The 18,940-nt window shown below is 48.3% G+C and overlaps 8 protein-coding genes across 8 annotated transcripts; 3 read left to right on the top strand and 5 right to left on the bottom strand.

Annotated features, from left to right (window-relative positions):
- Window positions 1–1,345: 1,345 nt before the first annotated feature.
- Window positions 1,346–3,415, top strand: PG994_013305 (L-Aspartase-like protein; the record flags this gene model as incomplete). Its single annotated transcript, XM_066864714.1, has 3 exons — window positions 1,346–1,672; window positions 1,720–2,898; window positions 2,921–3,415. The coding sequence occupies 3 exons, from the start codon at window positions 1,346–1,348 to the stop codon at window positions 3,413–3,415; spliced, it is 2,001 nt and encodes a 666-aa protein (XP_066709675.1).
- An 839-nt stretch (window positions 3,416–4,254) lies between these two features.
- On the bottom strand, window positions 4,255–6,105 carry PG994_013304 (uncharacterized protein; the record flags this gene model as incomplete). The annotated part of the gene is made up of 5 exons (XM_066864713.1): window positions 4,255–4,542; window positions 4,696–4,886; window positions 4,960–5,441; window positions 5,485–5,569; window positions 5,640–6,105. 5 exons carry the CDS (start codon window positions 6,103–6,105, stop codon window positions 4,255–4,257), a joined length of 1,512 nt encoding a protein of 503 aa, XP_066709674.1.
- A 699-nt stretch (window positions 6,106–6,804) lies between these two features.
- Window positions 6,805–7,095, top strand: PG994_013303 (uncharacterized protein; the record flags this gene model as incomplete). The annotated part of the gene is made up of 1 exon (XM_066864712.1): window positions 6,805–7,095. One exon carries the CDS (start codon window positions 6,805–6,807, stop codon window positions 7,093–7,095), a length of 291 nt encoding a protein of 96 aa, XP_066709673.1.
- A 16-nt stretch (window positions 7,096–7,111) lies between these two features.
- On the top strand, window positions 7,112–7,585 carry PG994_013302 (uncharacterized protein; the record flags this gene model as incomplete). The annotated part of the gene is made up of 3 exons (XM_066864711.1): window positions 7,112–7,148; window positions 7,181–7,325; window positions 7,495–7,585. 3 exons carry the CDS (start codon window positions 7,112–7,114, stop codon window positions 7,583–7,585), a joined length of 273 nt encoding a protein of 90 aa, XP_066709672.1.
- A 405-nt stretch (window positions 7,586–7,990) lies between these two features.
- Window positions 7,991–9,446, bottom strand: PG994_013301 (SGNH hydrolase-type esterase domain-containing protein; the record flags this gene model as incomplete). The annotated part of the gene is made up of 2 exons (XM_066864710.1): window positions 7,991–9,255; window positions 9,344–9,446. The coding sequence occupies 2 exons, from the start codon at window positions 9,444–9,446 to the stop codon at window positions 7,991–7,993; spliced, it is 1,368 nt and encodes a 455-aa protein (XP_066709671.1).
- Window positions 9,447–10,887: 1,441 nt separating this feature from the next.
- Window positions 10,888–12,329, bottom strand: PG994_013300 (uncharacterized protein; the record flags this gene model as incomplete). Its single annotated transcript, XM_066864709.1, has 2 exons — window positions 10,888–11,764; window positions 11,824–12,329. The coding sequence occupies 2 exons, from the start codon at window positions 12,327–12,329 to the stop codon at window positions 10,888–10,890; spliced, it is 1,383 nt and encodes a 460-aa protein (XP_066709670.1).
- An 874-nt stretch (window positions 12,330–13,203) lies between these two features.
- PG994_013299 (uncharacterized protein) lies at window positions 13,204–13,567 on the bottom strand (the record flags this gene model as incomplete). Its single annotated transcript, XM_066864708.1, has 3 exons — window positions 13,204–13,236; window positions 13,292–13,441; window positions 13,532–13,567. 3 exons carry the CDS (start codon window positions 13,565–13,567, stop codon window positions 13,204–13,206), a joined length of 219 nt encoding a protein of 72 aa, XP_066709669.1.
- A 21-nt stretch (window positions 13,568–13,588) lies between these two features.
- PG994_013298 (uncharacterized protein) lies at window positions 13,589–14,248 on the bottom strand (the record flags this gene model as incomplete). Its single annotated transcript, XM_066864707.1, has 2 exons — window positions 13,589–13,867; window positions 14,222–14,248. The coding sequence occupies 2 exons, from the start codon at window positions 14,246–14,248 to the stop codon at window positions 13,589–13,591; spliced, it is 306 nt and encodes a 101-aa protein (XP_066709668.1).
- Window positions 14,249–18,940: the final 4,692 nt, after the last annotated feature.

Raw genomic sequence — 18,940 nt, 5'->3', positions numbered from 1 at the left:
CTTCTTGCCACATTCGGCTCTTATCAAAGGCAAGGCGTCTTGCTCAGCAGGTCAATCTGTATAGAACCAGCCCTTGGTTGTGACCGGTGAGCCCAACGCCCGAAGCTAGCTGGCCAGCGTACGGAGATTCGGAGAACGAGAAAGCTGCGAAGTCGATGCTATTCTTGTCGATCCCATGGCTGAGCCCCTTAGGTCGTTCTGGCCCTGCCCTTCCTTGGTTCTGTGATATTGTAAGCTTGAAGATTCCATCGCCACATGTGGAAAGGCTAGAAGAACTGCTAACATGCCAGGGGAACCTGCCAAAGTTTGAAAACGGTGGTCCCTTGCAGCACGTCGGGCCCGGCTGGACTAGTCAGTATAGGCCTGCCAAGGAGCTAACGTTACAGCTATTCTCTCTCTACCGCGTCAAACCTGCTGTGTTCTGGCAACAGCTGGCGAGGTGCGTGTATTGCTTAATTAGTACATGACTTCAGATGAAAATTTGCATCATCCTTGCATGCTGCCGACGCCGTTACAAATGCTATCGCGGAAGCTATTGCTAGGTTTGGCGATGTTCCAACATGTTGGTTTTGTATATGAGATGAGGATTCTAGAGCTTTACGACGAAAGCGAACCTGTGTTTTTAAGGTTTGGGTGTCCATTCGATATGATAACGTTGGGCCTTTCGAAGGTTTCCGGCATAAAAACTTGTGTCAGGCCACGCAGGGTCTTGACAGCTGCTTTAGAGTCGTACAGTAGGTGGATGACTCCAGTGGACATAGTGGGCGTAGCACAAATCTGGCCAAGACTCGCGCTCCAGAGCCGCCATATGGTATCCCTTACGTCGATATCTAGACTCAGATAGCCCGCGTCCCCTTACTTAAATGACTGACTGCCAAGGCCATTTGCAGAAAAGGGGAATGACCTCGAAACCTGCGGCGTCATGCGCAAGGTAAGGCAGCGCTCTGGATTCCCTATCCAGGCACTCGGGTCGAAAAGGGCGCGTCTGTTTGGCTCGAACTGGCTGCAGAAGCGTTTATCATGGTATGAAGGAGTTTGTCAAATCCAGCGAATATAATCTTCGCCTCCATGTAAGATCGCCCCTCCAGTAATAGCCAATAGGGATAACGCACGCGGATGGGAAAAAGGTTCGACGTGCGATGAAACCCTGTCTCAATCACTTTCTAATCACCAGGCTTGTAATTCCCCGGCTGGGTTTTCGAGCAAATCCAACTTCGACCAAGCGCTCCAGAGGGGCATCTATAAAGGCAAGCTCCGTGAATACTTGCGCCAATCCTGCCAGGGCGAACGAGTCAAAGATCTTCTCCATTCTGAAGCAGCCCCCAGAAATATCTACAAGGCCAATATGTTTTCCACCACCTTCACTGAGCTGTTCCTCGAGCATTGGCGTTGTCTTATGAACGATGCCAATGCCATCCCCGTTAGCAGTCACGACCTCTCAGTGGCTGATGTGGTCGCGGTGTCCCGACACCTTGCTCAGGTCGAGCTGAGCCCAGAGGCGACCGAGGCTATCGCGCGTTGCAGCGACATTGTGCTCGATAAGCTGAGACAAGGGCATGTCATTTACGGCGTCAACACGGGGTTCGGCGGCAGCGCTGATGCGCGGTCTGCTGACACATTGGGACCAGCCATGGCACCGGCAACGATACCAGCGATACAGAAAGCGACATTTGTTCCCCAATCGGAACTGATATATGCCATCAAGGTGGCGCATTACAGGAGAATGACAAGGCCAATGGAGATGGTGATGCGAAATTGATCAACCGGCGTCACACATTGTCTGGTGGAGAGTCCCTCTTCCTTGAGGCTGGAACATCTCATATACTCGAGGCAGCGTCATGGGCCAATGAAGTTGTAGTGCCAAAAGGTGAAAGTGCAGCACCTAGCGAAACCATCAATGGGCCAAAGAAGGAGGCAGCATCGCGTGGCCGACGAGCGCCACACATTATCTTACCGCTCGACAACCCGATGACGGCAACGTGCATGCCGGAGTCATGGGCCCGGGCGGCCATGCTGGTCCGACTCAACTCCTTAGCTGGGGGTGCGTCTGGAATCCGTGTGATATTGGCCGATTGCCTGGTGGACCTCCTGAACAAGGATGTGGTGCCCTGCATTCCGCTGTGGGGCTCCATTTCGGCCTCCGGTGACCTGAGTCCACTCAGCTATGTAGGAGCCGTGATGCAAGGCAAACCGTCAGCCATGGCCTTCTCAGGATCCCGGACCAATACGAGCGAGTATGAAGAGCGAAGACCGACCCGAGCCGACGTGGCCTTGACCAATGCATCTATCTCTCCCATCACCATCGCCCCGAAAGAGGGCCTCGCCATCGTGAACGAAACCGCCGTCTCTGCCGGGGTGGCTGCTCTTGCCCTGCATGAGTCCATGAACCTCGCCGCGCTCAGCCAGGTGCTTACGGCGATGAGCGTTGAGGCATTGACCGGAAGCATCGACTCATTCCATCCTTTCATAGCTAAAGTGCGACCTCATCCCGGACAGGTTGACAGCGCACGGAATATCTACTCCTTCCTGTCCGGCTCGAAGCTGACCACGTCCCACTTGACCAAGAACGCCGGCGAGCTGGCCCAAGATCGCTACTCCATCCGCACCGCGTCGCAATGGATAGAACCCGTGCTTGAGAACCTCCAACTGTCCTTCTCGCAGATCACCATCGAGCTCAACAGCGTGACGGACAACCCTCTGATCGACACCTCCGAGCCCGGCGGGCACATCCACCACGGCGGCAACTTCCAGGCACGCGCCGTGACCTCGGCGACCGAGAAGCTGCGGCAGGACCTGCAGGCGCTGGGGCGGATGCTGTTCGCGCAGTGTACGGAGCTCATCAACCCGGCAACGTCGCGGGGCTTGCCGCCCAACCTGTGCGCCCCGCGGGACGGGCCCGCGCGCTCCTTCCTTTTCCGAGGGCGTCGACATCATGATCGCGGCCCTGGTCAGCGAGCTCGGTTTCCTCGCCAACCCCGTCGGTACCCACGTCATGACGGCCGAGATGGGCAACCAGGGCCTCAACAGCATGGCGCTCGTCAGCGCCCGCTACACGCTCACGGCGGCCGATGTGCTGGCGCAGATGGCCGTGGCCCACCTCATTGCGCCGTGCCAGGCGCTGGACCTCCGGGCGATGGAGCTGCTGCAAATGAAGGGTGATGATGCGATGCATGCGACCAGCGACACGACTATGCTGCTCGGTAGCGCGTCGAGGAGGATGTACGATTTTGTCCGCAAGGAACTGCAGGTCCCGTTCCTGGACGAGGCGCACGTGCTGGCGGCCGCGGAGGACCTCGCGGCCGGAGATGAGTCGAACGCGCCCAGTGTGGGAATGTACTTCACTAGGGTCTACGAGTCGATGAAGTCCGGCAAGCTGTACGAGGTGGTCATGGAGTGCCTCTCGGAGGTGAAGTAGTAGGACACAGGGCCTTTCCATTTTTCGCTGACCTCTTTCCTTTTGGGTAATACGTTCCACATCACGGTGTAATATGCGGTAAAATTGTAAATTGCGTATGTATGTACTTTGGTTGGCGAAGAGCCGGTACATATCAAACAAGACAGCAATCTCAAGCGAATGGCTTCGATGAATTAATTCACGACTTCAACCTTACACAGATGCTGGCGCACAAGGTCCTTGAGTTGGTTCCTCATGGTCAATCAGATGGCTGTCGAGTTCGCTGTCCACGTTAAACCTGTGATGCAATTGGGACGGGCGCGGGCGCTGCGGCAATTGATACTATCCAGTTGAATTACTCCAATTGAAATGTACCTCAATCCCGTCAGGATCGTCCTGCAGCAGTTCATCGAGACGTTGGATTCATGGAGATATCGGGGTATCGATGTTCGTTTCAAGGTTGATGGTGGTTTCCATGATGGCTACTGAGGAAGATATCTTGTGTGTGTTTTCTCTGGGCAGTTGAACAACTGAAGGGTGATGGTGTTAGATCTTTGGCGGGTTGGCTGTGCCCGGGAGTCGAGCAAACAAGGTTGTGGGGTTTTGGGTGCTGCAGGCAATGCGGGCAGGGATACAGCGCTTAGCGAGCGCAACCCCAGCTTATCTCCGTACATGTACTGCACCGGCCGGACATACATCGGAGTTAAGAAACAGCCCAACAACCAGCAGCAATAGGAACCGGCTCCGGTAGGCAGCAAGGTCTGACTACCTCGCCCAGACGGCTACCGGTAAACTAATACAGTGTGCTATACATCTAATTGGAGACAGAAACTGTCGCGTGGAACATGGCGTGCTGCTTTTCAGCGCTGGCTGCTGCATGGCCGCCACGCAACCCCTTTCTTTTCCAGAACCCAGAGCAGCGGCAGCGTGACGGCATGGAGAGCTGCGAATACCACGAAACACCAGCCGACGCCTAACCTCCGGATCATGATATCTACCACCGCCAATCCGGCAGCTGCCATCTCGCATGTGACGAGATTGTTGGCGGCCTGGGCAGATGCGGACTTATCGGGGTAATAATCCACCAACAGGGTGTTCAGAGACTTGGCAGGCAGGACCATTATTGGCGAGTGTCCAAAGGTATATGTCTGAGAATTGCACTTACAGTAAACAAAGACTGATTTGTGAAACCTATCAGAAACCGCAGGATGAGTGGTACTGCTATATGCTGTGACGGTCATCCGGGTTATTACTGCTGTCCGAGATGGGTATCGAAAGGAATTGGAAATGACAATACTTACCAATCTTGTCTGGAGTGCCCAGCCGTAGGCGACGATTAAAGGCGCAGTAGCTACGATAAAATGCTTGTTCGTCCGAAAGCGCGCGTACTCGATGGGGAAATCGGCAGGGACAATATGCGTGTGGGTATGACAACTGGTACCAAGACCCCTCTGTGAAGCAATTCTGGCATAGTCTCGATCGATGATCTTGCCTGTGGGTACCACAGTACTCTTAGTACCGATAGAAAGACACAGATGGAGACTGAGAAAGAGCGAGATAGTTACCTGCCATGAAAGAGGCGATAGAACAGGCCACCCCAGATGGAATGTAACATAGTCCAGCAGCCAGGCCAGATACGCTGTACACATCCACAAACACAGTGGAGAGGGTGGCCTGTAGGCAAGACCAGATGGTGTAATATATCGCGTAGCACAGCACCACCATGATGGTACCCTTGTTCTTGAGAAGCGCCCAAGAAGCAAATGGGTTTGTAAGCCTGGACGAAGATGAAGTCCGTTTCTCCGCCGGAGGCGAGTCACGTTGTTGTCGCTCTGGGATATGGTTGGCTTGAGGTAGTAGTAACTTGAACAGCGGTAATCGGGCTCGTGAAGGAGCAATGGAGCCGTTTCCCACGATAAGTCTGCACGTTTCCGGCATGAACAACACCATGATGGCTAGAGCTACGCACGTGGCCGCGAACAGGAACCAAAACACGGCGGGCCAGGTCCACCGGATCAACGACAAGCCGCTGATAAGAGGTGCGACGCTAGGCGGAGTAGCCGTACTATTGGGGGCTTGGATTCTAATACAAAACGGAGATGACTCCAGTATATCCTCCCCTTTCCGCGGGCGTCGTAAGATCGCCGACAACTCCGTAAGCAATACTGAATGTTCCTACCATAATCGTCAGAAGGTAGTCTATTAATGACCTGTATTATATCCCGAGTCCAGCCCAGCACCTTACCCGATATCGCCGCACTTTGTAGCATCCTCAAAGCGAATAGTATGGGGAACGAACGTTGCAGGGCTAGACCCAGGTTGACTGCTGCGTACACACCCAGTGACACGATGAAGGCCAAACGACGACCATACATGTCCGCCAAACTGCCGGTGATGAACGGGAAGACACCTGATGCAATGAGGTATGACGTGACGGTCAGGTTGATATTCTGGACCGAAACGTCCAGGTCCTGTGCTAGAAATGGTATAGCAGGGAAATATATAAAGCTGCTTGCTGTTGAGAACCAGCCAGCCAAAGCTGCGATGGGTATAATCCACCGCTTCTGCGACTTGCTGAAAGTTGAAAAGGCGGGAGTGGGAGTGTCTGCTGCCTCCACCGAGGCGGCAAGCTCTGGTGACTCATTCCCGATCATTGCTCTATCAACTGTTCCTCTGCCAGGTTGTTCAATGTCCTCAGAGGCTTCCATCATGGTGTTTGGTGCGTTCGTATGGTCGAAAACAAGGCTGAGGCCTTTACACCAGATCATCTGCTGCCTCGGGAGGGGAAGCAGAAACATGTAACACAGACAGGGATCAGGGAACTGGGACCAATCATACCACGAGGCTTCCATGTGATTGCTAGGACGTGCATCGTGTTGGCGCTAACATTTCCAGCTTCGACTGGGGAACACTTGCCAGCTTTGGAGATATTATAATTACCGTTGTTCCTATCGTGTTGGACTTTACATACTCGAAAGTCCATAAAGTAGTACAACACCTCAAAAGCCTCCGATTTACCGCCGCTGAGTTGGTCGCATCACACACTGTCTGAACATGGGGGACACCCGTGAGTTGGATCCCGCAACCAGAGCTGGTAAATGTTCACGAGAGGGGGTATCAAGTAGAAGCTAATGCTATCAATAGCGATCCCAAACGAAGGCCGTGTGGTTTCGGTCGTTCGGCATGGGAAAACTCGCGTATGTGTGATATTATGACTCAGTGTGAGAATTGATGTTTTTACATTCAAACTCAATATTACTGTTCTACTGGACTAAGGATTGACGTCGAGAGAGATGACGGTGAAGAAGAGAAGTTCTTCTTGAAGGTCGGTTTTGAACCTCCCCTTTCCTTGAACACTGTTGAGCGTTTGACATGCCTTCCAGATCATCGAGCGTGCAGATTGGATAGGCATGGCGGAGGCAGAATACGAACGAGAGAAGGCCTTATTCGAGGTCATACCAGATAATATCGCAGCACCCTTGACCTGGGGAAAGCTCCAGGATGACTCGAACAAGTCCTTCATTCTGACCCGGTTCCGCAACTTGAGAGACCGCTCGCCGCCGCCGGCTCAGTTTCTGGCTATTCTGAAGAAGCTTCATGTGAACTCGGTCTCGCCTACGGGCAAATTTGGCTTCCATGTCACCACGTACTTTGGCCCACCACTGATGATCAACGACTGGCAACGTGCAGATCGATGTTGATACACAGCAACCCATCATGTTCTATGCTGTATGCTTCTACGGCCATAACGAAAGTCAGTACATTACGCGAAAAATCTACCCCCAGATCTTGCTAACGATCCAGTTGATCTTCAATGCATGGGTGACTCAAGGCATGTACTGGGTATGGACTTCATCGACAGCTACAAAAAGGAGGTCGGGGCTTCGGAACCCGTGGTAGATTTCGATGATCGCCACGAACTCTATGCACTGTCAGTGTATGCTTGAACCCCCAACTAGTGAGATGTACTGATACCCATGTATCAAGGCGTTGCGATTTCATCACTGCGGCGATTTTCCCTCAACAATGGGCTAAGCTCCTGGAGCCGTAAGTATCAACTTAATGGTGACCCAAACCAATCAGTCATTGACAATCGACAGTTCGAAAGAGAAGATGAGACAGATGATAGCCAAATTCCCCGGTGGGTTCAGCGACTTCCAAGAGAAATCTGATGGGCAGACCAAACTTTAGGTGGATTGCTACATTTCGACAGTAGTTGCATACATGTAATCATTGTATGTAGTATCATGGTTTAGCTGCGTGTCACATACATGTAAGCAGATTATGCGCCAATGGGGTCCGTTTATTGACCTGCGGGATCCATGCCAAGACCCGCCTTCATCACCTCTACTTCTATCGTACATTCCAAGCAGGGGGCCCAGGATTCTCTCTAAGCAACTCGCAAGCCCTGGGGACCCTCCTCCGTAATCAATCGTATGCTCTGTGGGTATCTCTTTCTCGAAATTCTAATGCATCGTTGCACACCAAGCAAATGCAAAACAAGCAGGCAACCGGTCTCTTTCCTAATCTTTTTCGTCGCCAATGGAAATGCCACAACCCCCAAACCCCGAAAGAAAAAACCGTATCGCCGTATCATCATCGTCGTGAAGAGGGAGCCGGGGACTCTCTTGCTCCCTTCGCCTTCTTGAGCTCGGCCTGCATGCGGCTGATCTCGTTCTCGTTCTTCTGTTTCTGCTGGGCGTAGTACTTGTCCTTGTCGACCTCCCACTGCCGGAAGGCCTCGCTGGTCGAGCGCGCGTTCCAGTCGCCGTCGTCGGGGATGCCCTCGACCGGCTCCGGCGCCTGCAGGTAGCCCCGCGCGTCGGCCTCCATCAGGGCGTCGAAGATCTTCAGCTCCGCCAGCGCCGCCGCCGCCGCCGCCGCCTCGGCCTTGGCCTTGGGGTCGCCGCCGTTCGGGATGTTGCTGTTGTTCGGCGCGGTCGCGTCGGGGCCCTGCAGCTCCGCCAGCACGACGGGCTGGCCCTCCTTCTGGTGGATGGTCACGAGGCGCCGGATCTGCTCGTTGATGTGGGCCGTCTCCTCATGCACGCCGTTCTGCTCGCCGCCGTCGTGGGGCAGCGGCAGCGTCGTCAAGACGACGGTCGACTTGTGCGAGGCGTTGAGGAGGTAGCGGACGAAGGCGTCCAGGCGCACGTAGAACCGCGCGACGTCGAGGTGCCGGAACGCGTCCTCGGCGCCCACGCTGACGATGTACAGGTTCGGCTTGTTCGGGGGCACGACCTGGCCCGCGAGCTCGTGCAGGGCGGTCACCGTGGGCGGCTTGTCGGGCGCGGCGGCGACGACCTCCGAGTCCATCATGTTGCCGCGCGACGTATCGCCGACGTAGTTGACTTTGTGGCCGAGGTCCGTCAGCCGCTCGCGCAGGAGCAGGCGGAAGCCGTTGTCGTTTTCGGCGTTGCCGTCTTCGCTGGCGGTATGGTCGAACGCGGCCGGGGAGCCCATGGCCATGATGCGTAGGGGGATGGCGCGGGTGAGTGGCAGGTCGTAGCCGGGACGCTTGTAGCCCTGGTACGAGACGTAGGGGCGTGGAGAGTTGGCAGGAAGTGGATGGTTCAACTTGTTGTAGGGCTCCGGGGCTTTCGGGTTAGCCGCCGGCTGTGGGTCCTCGGGCTTCGGGCTCGGTGCCTCTGGCTGTTGCGGCGGCGGCACCTCAGGCTTGGGCACATCCTCCGGAGAAGCGGCAGCGGCCACCGGCTGTTCAGCAGGAGGTGGAGGAGGAACATCAGGATTTGTAGGAGGGGCGGCCGGCTTCGGCCTGGTACCAGGAGCTCCATCCGGGTTGGCGCCGCTCACGGACAGGCGTGTCATGTCGACATTGCCGGCGCCCGAGAACATCAACACTGGATGCAGTATGTCAGTATATGTGATCGGATGAGGTCCCGAAGGTTTTACCCCTCGATGTGCCGGTTAGCCGGGATCTAGACTTACTGAGCAGAAGTGTGGTCAAGCCGAAGATGAAGAAGAACCGGCGCCGAGCGAGCAGCATGTTCAGCAGAGGCAACGAGAGCACCTTCTCCAAGAGGCCAGCCATCTTGAACATTTGTGCCGGCTTGTGCGGACGGACCGGGGTCTATTACCAGTGAAGTTGAGTACGGGGGTGACAACTTGACGGATGGTGGAGAGACGGATGGTGGAGAGACGGATGTTGAACTCAAAAGCGTGATGCGTGCACCAACTCGTGTGCGTATGTGTCTGTGACTCTGTGTGAGCTGCGAGCTAGTCGAATACCGGGCTGATCGTGGTGCAACTGGCGGGTGCCATTGGTCAAAGCTGCGATGCTTAACCACTACTACAATAGCCGAACCTAACGCAGTAAACAAGAACAAGAGAAGAGATGACAGCCTTGCTTTTTAACACTTTCCAAACACTAACAACAATACGCAAAACGACACGGAACGACAATGAGGAATGTTTGCTTAGGTTAGACGCCGAGAGTGAATAATGGTGGTTTCTCTCTTCACCCACCCACACGCACTCTCTCAAACGGACACGGCACGCAAAGCCGAGTGGCCGTTTAATTTGCTCCAGTCTGGGACCCTTAACCTCAAGAATGCTGGGGCTTGGCAATGACGGTTGCACCATTCGGCGTGCCGTGTTAGCCGTGCCAAGTCGTATATTGCTAGTGGCCAAGATAGCCTTCAATCTTCTGCGCCGAGTTATGATGAAGCTGACGCGGCCTCCCGAAACTTTGGGGGCAGGGGGTTTCAACCGCTGCATTCTTTCGCCCTCTCCCTTTTTGATCATGATTATTATCTCCGAGCCGTTCACTCGGGGCTATGTGTACAGTAGTGTGATAGGTAGTGTGGCCTTTAATGGTGTGGTAACCCCTGACGTCTGACGTGAACTAACCTTAGGCTGGCTAGGGGGTGGTCACGTTCATTCATGTTCTGGGCAACTTTATGTAGTGGATCACCTGCAGCGCGTCCAGCCTTGACCCCTGGTTTCTCAGATGCGGGCACTATCCGAACTCCGAGCCGTCTCACTCAGCACTGAAAGATCCACCAAACACTCCCAACAGCTCAGATCTCACTCAAACTCATCTTGTCAAATCGGGTAATTAATCGGGTTGGTTGCCCTCAAGAACTCGACAAGCCGAATAGATAAAGCTGGCTGTATTCCCTCTCAAACCGAAGCATTTACGGGGTTTGCATTTGGTGGACTGACAAACCGGCTACCCAAAACCATGGATGCCTTTGCCCGTCCGGGCTGACGAACGCTAAAAGCCCCCCCTTAGTTTGCTGCAAACCCCAGACCATGAATGGACGCCTTCCCATGCCCCCAATATTATTAGCATGATTAGAGAAGATGGTTCCGGAACGAATCGCTGCATGTACTGGTGGCGAATATATGTCCTCCATTCTTGTCTTTACCTTGCCGAGACCTGCGAGAGTATCCTCTCATCATCGAGTCAGCTACAAGTTAATTATTTAATTGAGCTCCGACTCGCAAGGGCGTCCCCAAGCATCTCCAACTTATTTCTGGCCGACCAAAATGATACATATATTGCTGAGTGTGGGTGAAGGCGGAGCAAGCAGCCGAGTCTTGATGATGTACAAAGACCACGGCCAGGCAAAGGCAGCAAGCGAGCGATTAGAAACGCCCATGTCCAATTTCCCTCTAGGCCCTATTTCCCAAGATCTTTCAATACCGGGTCCCGGAGATTTCAATCTGAATGCGACCTGACCTGACTCAAAACTCTGCTCGATCTTCTCCACCGCCAGTACCCGCAGTTCTTCCTCGAAAAGTCCGATGATGTCCTCGGTCAGCCCCTCCACGCCGTGCCGCTCGATCACCCGGCACAGCATTTGCGCGCCGCGCAGAGCCGTATTGGCCCCCAGGGCAGCGAACGGCGGCATGCCGTGCACCGCGTCGCCCACGAGGGTCACGCAGCGCGACGGCCTCCACGCCACCATATTGGGCGACGCCGAGTGGACCGAAATGTACGACGTCTTCTGCGGTGCCTGGCAAGCAATGATCTTGCGCAGCTCGGCGGTCCAGCCCTTCGTCAAGTCGACAGTAGCCTGGGCCGCGGCGTCCCCACTTCGTACGCGGCCCTCCAGTTCTTCTTCTAAGTAGGGCAGGCTTGCTCTCTCCGACAGCAGGACCCAGTAGATGTAGTCCTTGGGCACTGCTACTAGGGCGTCGTTGCTGCGCGACTCGGAAGACCACACCATTTCCCCCATCAGCAAATTGAGCGGCGTCGAAAGGGTTTGGGTATCCGACACCACCACGAGTCCCCTCAGGGCGGTATTGCGGTCGAAGATGTCCCGGAGCTCTGCCGTCAGGGGCGTCTTGCCGTAGAACCCGCCGTATCCCGTGTCGAGCATGACGTGGTCCGGCACGTGTTGTCTGCGCACAGCCGACCTCTTCCCATCCGCCCCCACCAGCAGTCGCCGCGCTTCGACGACCCGTCGGTGAAGTATGCCGTAACACAGGTGCGATCGTCGTCAGTCTCGAAGTGGCTATACGTCTTGCCAAACAGGACATGCTCGCCGATGCCCGTCATCGGCACATCCCGGAGCACGCGCCTATCCACCGACGCGGCGGCATGTGGACTGCCGCCGACATCAGGACTGGTCAAGTGGGGCCGCATGCCCACAGGTGCTTGGTCCATCCCTCCTGCTTCAGTGAAGGCTCGAATCTCGCGAGTGATGGCGTTGTACTTGTGCACGCCGAACTCGAAGACTGCGGTGGTGGCTTTGAACAATGCCGAAATCGGTGCCGGGGTTACTTCCTCGATGACCTCGACGCCATCAAGCAGCCGCACGCGGTACCCCTGAGCCCGCGCCGCCGTCTCAGCATTGCGTTCGAATACCTTGAAGGGGACGTTGAGCTTCTTGAGGCCTTGGGCGAGGCAGAGGCATGAGATGCCTCCCCCTATGATAAGAACTGGGTCGCAAGGAGCTGATGTCATGTTGGTATGTGTTTAGTTGATGTTCATTTCGCAGAGTTAACCGAGGTTGAGACGCTCGAGTTTTCGTCCTGACTCATTTGGTCGACTCCCGCACCACCTTAAATAGATCAGCGGACGCCGCGAAGCCATTGATGCTGCATCAATAATACTGGGCCATAACATCTATGGAGAGAGTAAACGACGGCAGTCAATCTATTTCGCGGCTCGCGCTTTACTGTAAACCGACCCGGGCGCGACATTAGCGGCCATCATATGCTCCGGCCTACGACGTGAAAAGGGGGATTCCCGTGCTGTTGCACCCAATTGGAAATGTGGATTCTACCGGGTCGCGAGGCATCTGTACGGCCCCGGCGGGATGTCACTGTCGATGTGTGGTGTTCGACTGCTGCGTGGGATTCGGGCCCGAGATGGTATCCTCCAATGAGGGTTCTCCGACGAGCTCTACCATCCGAGATACTTAGCAACGAGGTTATGTTATACAAGTAAATCACATGGACACAAAAAGGAAATATCTTCTAGTAGATGGATTTTACCTTAACTGCTCAAGCTGATCTAGGACTTGTCAATTCTGTGGAGGATGGTGCCTCTTGCGGCACATTGCATTCAGATATTAGTTATACGTCCAAAAAAATCCTCTGCTCACCAGTGCTGGCCATGCTTCCCATGGTTATCACTAGCTTGCCGCCCACCAATGCTGACATCCCCTGGCCAAACCCTTGACGCCGCCGCCGCCGTTGCTGCCGTTGTTGCCGTTGCCGTTGCTTCCGTTGCCGCCGGTGCTGCTGGTGCGGCTGCAGCAGCTGCTGCTACTGCAGCTTTCTGTTCTCCTTTTTCTATTTATTCTTGTCCTTTCTTCTCATTTATTTCCTTCCCTTCACTGTTCTTCTCCTTTCTTCTCCTGTTCGGCCTATTAGCTGAGCAGTCAGGCTAGCCGGGAGACCAGGCCGCCGAGGATCAACTACCACAATCCCGGGCAGAACGTGCAAGCCGGGCAGCTCGGCAAGGCCGTCGGCCACTCCGTCTTCGTTATCATCACAATCAGCCCGCAGGCCAACTGCCAAGCCGTCGCATTTGGGCAGGTGGTTGCAGTACAGAGCGAATCGGGGAATAGCCTGCTGAATTCGTTTATGTGAGAAACAAATATGTACGTCCGTAAATCTTACGGAATCTCAGGGCCATGAAATATGATTCTGATGCCTTACGTCGGGATCCAGTTGGTTTGTCATATACATGTTCATGATTGCCCTCAAGATAACACTTCAGACATTGGTCCAGAGATCCAGCTCGTCGGTTGCTCGCGAATACTCAGAATGGTCTTGGTGTATAGTGTCATCGGGGTAGCGTTTCCCCCTGTGGGGTGGTGGTCCTTCTCTGTTGTGGCCTCGCAGGTCAGGCACGCCGTTGGTCACACTGTCGCGGCCACTACCAGCGGAGCTGGCACCGCCACCGGACATATCGTCATCGTCGTCTCCGTCGTCATCTCCGTCCACAACGGCGGAATTGGTGTTCAAGATAAGGAATGGATTGCCACTCACTCCCTACCGCCGGGGAGTAGAAAGATGAGATGTATAGCAGTCAGATACACAGTTGTTTATATCAACATAAGAGTGTGCGAATTTGTGGGTAGGTAGTAAGAGTTAGGTTTCGGCAGAAGGTCAAAGACAGACTTTGGTGCCTGCCAGGTACCAGTCGAGGAAACAAACTACATTTGTAATTACGTGCCCTACCCGAGTAGGTGCCCAGAGCAAGAGCTGCCCACCAAATTGATATGTGCCTACCTCTTACCTAACCCGCCAATCGTCTCCAGGGGATGAGTGCTACAAGATAGGCAGGTACACCCAATGCTACCTTGTAAGCAGAAAGGTTGTTAAGTAACGTCTACGCTACCTAACTCCCAACTTTGTCAGGTTAAGACACATAGTGGAAGTACTTGACGGAGGGCACCTACTTACCAGACCTTGAGTAAGTACTTTATAAAGAGAAATACTATATCGACTATGTAATTTTTTTTATACCGACTATGCCCTGTCAGCAGCTGCCATGTACGGTCCTCACGCCACACCTATTTTTTGCCTTGTACCCGAAGTTTTCAGTACATTCGCCTGGTCGGTACCGATAAGCGTATCGATTAGCCCTCTACCCCTTTTTGGTGCTGCACCTGCTGCACCCCTTTTAGTGTTAAGGGACTATCGATGCGAAGTGTATTGTGGTGATGTTTTTTTAGTGTTGCACCTTTTTAGTGGTGAGGGGGAATTGAGCGCTTGTTGGCGCCGGCTATATAAATTTTTAAGTACACCGCTAAAAATAGGTATGGCGTAAGGGCCGTGCATGGTAGCTGTTAATAATGCATAGTTGGTTTAACCTATAATTTCTATAGTTGATGTAGTATTTCTCTTTATAAAACGTGAGGTAATACTATAAAGTTTTTATGATCATAGAGGCTATTTTGAAAGTTTTAAGTAATTAAGTAAGTACATACATATGGTACTTGGATGGCCAGGTCTCCTTAAGAAAAATCTGTCCCTGTGAACTTGTATTTATATCTACTTACTTTACCGTCCCTGTTAACTAGTTCGCTTAAATTAACCCCTTTAATTTAACGCCGTCTTTCTAGCTCGTCCTTATTATAATAACTATATAAGAACTAGCCTCACTATTATTATTATTACTCTCTTTACTAAGACTATTTTTAGCTTTATTAATAGTTAATTATATGCACTATATATCTTTAATTTTTATAAACTTCAAATTTAGGTTTAAATTAACCTTTTTTTATTTCTTTAGCCTTATAGCTTTTAATTAAGCCTAGAGTGCTTTAACCTACCTCTATAAAATAATAACCTATACTTTTTTTTATTAAATGTTTTCTAGACTTTTTAAAATATTTAATATTATATAGTTATATACTTTTCTAATAAGTTAATAAGTTATACTTACTTTTTAAACTCTTTCGATTTTCTTAAAGTTAATTAAATAATATTCGAATTTCGAATAGTATTCCGGGGTATATAAAAAGCTTTATTAAACCCGTTAAGCTTTATCTTAATAAGATTAGCCGTCGTATAGCTAATATTTTTAAATAAATACAAGCTTAATAATAGTTTTATTATATTTACTATTTAAAGACCGGCTACCTTTTAGCTACTTCGAATATTCTAGCCCGAGAATATTTCCGAACGTGCTTTTTAATAGTATTAAAGGAAATATCGCTTATTAATTACCGTCGAGTTCGTTAATTAGTTTAAATTTTTAAGTACTTTTTAATATATCGATTTAAGAGCGCTAAAAACGGTTAAATTAAAAAGTTATAAAATATAGGTTATATAAAAGGGTAAAAAAAAGCGAATACGATAACGAAAGCATAAATATATAAAATCGGTCGTTTTATAGCTTCCGTGGCTATTTATAATAAGTAGCCGGTATTTCGAAGGGTCTTCCGAGGCGGTATTTGAGATAAAAATCTTTTCGAATTATTCGATAGCCGTTTTATCCGTTATTTATTTATTCTTCGTTACGGTAAATTATTAGCTTTTAAAAAGATTTAAATTAAAAAGAAACTATTATTATTAAACGGTTTTACCTTTAAAAATAATTAATAGAGGTAATATATACCCTTAAATAAATACGTATTTAATAGAAGAGGTTTAAACTTTTAAACTAGGCTGTTTTTATTAAATAAACCGGTTTTTAATACTTTTAAATATTAAACCGTTTAATTCGATACCTTTTAAAACCCCTGCTTCGTTTATATTATAACGATTAGCCGGTTTAATTTCTTAAATTTCGAGTTATTCGAGCCGTTAAAATTATAACCGAATTATTTTAATAAAAGCTTTATTAATACGCTTTAAATGAATAAATCGAGGTTTTTAAGCTTTTATAATAAGATTTTTATATAAAAAGGTTTATAGCTACTTTTTATTAAGTAGTTCAGGGTCTTTTTAAGCTTAAAAGATACGCTTAGCGAATTTTTTTATTTAAACGTGCGTTAAAAGAAGCCTTAAAGCTTATTAAGTAATAATTTATAATAATAAGTACTTTTCTTAATTAAGACTAAGCCTTTATAAATTTACTATACTTTTTAATTAAGAGTATTAACCTTTAAGCCGGTTTTAAAGCGTTAATTTAAAAATACCGTATTTTTAAGCGGTTTATTTAATTAAAGTATTATTTATAATATAATTTAAAGTTTTTTAAAGCTTTTTTTAAAGTATTAATTTATAGTTAAGTAGTAATACTTTATAAAAAAAATTTAAAAGAGAACAATAAAGAATTAATAGATAAGTTACAAAAGTTTAAAAGGGGTGAAAAATCAGGTGGCTAGTTAACAGGGGGCCTGAAGGTGGGTCTCCATCGTTACTCGGTCTTAACGCAGGCAGCGCAGATCAAGCATGTCCGTCTCATTGGATTGGACATGTCCATCCCAGGACAGTAAAGACATAGCTGTTTTCATGGCCATCATAACCGCCTTGCTGGCCATATCCCGTTATCATATACAGGATTTGACTACGATATCGAGTATGCTTTGGTAATTACATGGGCACTTGGGTTGGGATCCTGCACAAACCAACACGCGAGTCCTGCAAAGTTCCATTCAAATGGCTTGATTACAACATGGCATCGCTCTTGGCAACATGTGCATGCGTGCTTTATCACCAAGGCAAGATTGTATTGGAACTCTGGAGTTATCAAGCTACATTGTGCTATTGGATCGGTTATTGGCTTAGTAGTGGACAGGAATCGTCTCTTTCACATTCTCCTTGTTTGGCTGTACTCCATATAACTACAGACCCTTCACCTCGGCGGGAGACCACGCAGTCCAGACGCGGATTGAATCTGGGCGTCCTGTCGCCGGTAGTGACGGTGACATCGTTGCAGAGTTGGAAGACCCGCCGCCTGCCTACTCGCCTGCCTACTCAACAAGACAGCCCGACACCAAGCATAATTGTATTCAGCGTTCCAGCCTCTGGCTTTTCGACATATGTGACAATCCCCAAGACGAGATGGACACTCATAGTCCTGGGGATTCTGACACCCAATAGGATATTCTGGCATAAGCTAAAGCACACCCTCACGGGCCACCCCGTTACGGGCCACCGCGTTTTACCCCACGAACGCGTCTTTTCACCGTATATCTTAATTAAAAAACTTTTTAATTTAATTATTACTTTTTATTTTTTAAAGTTATTATTACCCTTATTCTTTTCGCTTATTTTTACTCTTTATAATAATATTTTTATTTAATATTTAAAAGCGTGTATAAGTTATTATACGTGACGTAAAGCTTAAAGTAATTACTTATAAATTCGCTCGTAAATAGTTAACCTCTCGATTATATATTTAATATCGTCTCGGCGGTATACTTATTATAAATAAGTTTAATAAAAATTAATAAGTTTTATTACTATTTTTAAAAAACGAATTAATATATTAAGCCGTTAATTAAATTAAATTAAGCTTTATATTAAAATTAATTAAGTTTAAGTTTATAACTTAATAAATATTAAACGTTTTTAAGGCCTCTTATATTTTAAAATAATAATAATATATTCGTTTTTTAATTAAAAATAAGTTCGTTAAAACCGTAAAGTCGAAAATAATTAATTATAACCGGGTTAATAAAGTTATAATAATAAATATTAACGTTTTTTTTTAATAAACTTAATACTTTAAAACTAGTTAATATCTTTTTTAAACGCTTTTATAATATTAACGAAATAAGTATTAGCTAAGGCGTTAATAGTAACTACTAAGTAATTACTAAAGCTATTAGTTATCTAGCTTTTAAGAAAGACGTCGAGAAAAGGGAATAAATTATTACCCTAGAGTGTATAGGCTGTAATGAGGTACCCCTCCCGCCGCTGGTTATTTTTAAGGGGGCCGACGTTTAAAGCTAGTGGTTTCTAAACTAAGACGGCTATCTTTAAGATAACTAGCGGTTTAAAGCGTCGCTTAAAAGGTGGACTAGTAATATTATAATTTTAAATTAAATTTAAAATATTTTTATCCTTTATATATAATCTCGTTATAATAATAAATAAGTTATTCTAATTTATAATAACTATAAACTATATATAAATAATAATTTTTTATAATTTTATTTTTTAAATAAAATATAATTAATTTTTTATAAATTATATTATAATTATATAATATAAGTTTTAAATATAAGAGTTTTTAATTTATTAAAAAAAGGTTAAAAATTATTTTAAAAAAGTTTTTAAATTAAAGCTTACGAAAATAAATATATTAAAAATATACCGTTAAGTTAAAATTAGCGTATTAACTTTTTTTTATAATTAAAAACGTTTAAAAAACGGTTAGGATTTATTTATAAGATCGCTTAAAGCCGTTATTATTAAAATATATTATCTTAAAAAATATAAGGGTTACCCGGGTACGTTTAAAGCTATTAAAAATAGTTAAAAAAGAATTAATACTCGATTTCTTTATCGAATTAGCTTTAATACCTATTAAAACAACCTTTAATAGTTAAGAATTACGAAATAATAATTAAAAATTAGCTGTTATAAACCTTACTTTTAAAATACCCTCTTAACGACTCTTTATTAAAAAGGCTAGTAAAGCTTTAAATTAAAGCGTTAATAAAA

This window comes from Apiospora phragmitis, assembly GCF_038363925.1.
Source record: "Apiospora phragmitis strain CBS 135458 chromosome Unknown utg000011l:1.0-3236445.0:1.0-3240683.0, whole genome shotgun sequence".
Classification (NCBI taxonomy): domain Eukaryota; kingdom Fungi; phylum Ascomycota; class Sordariomycetes; order Amphisphaeriales; family Apiosporaceae; genus Apiospora; species Apiospora phragmitis.
This window is presented reverse-complemented; position numbering and strand designations above follow the sequence as displayed.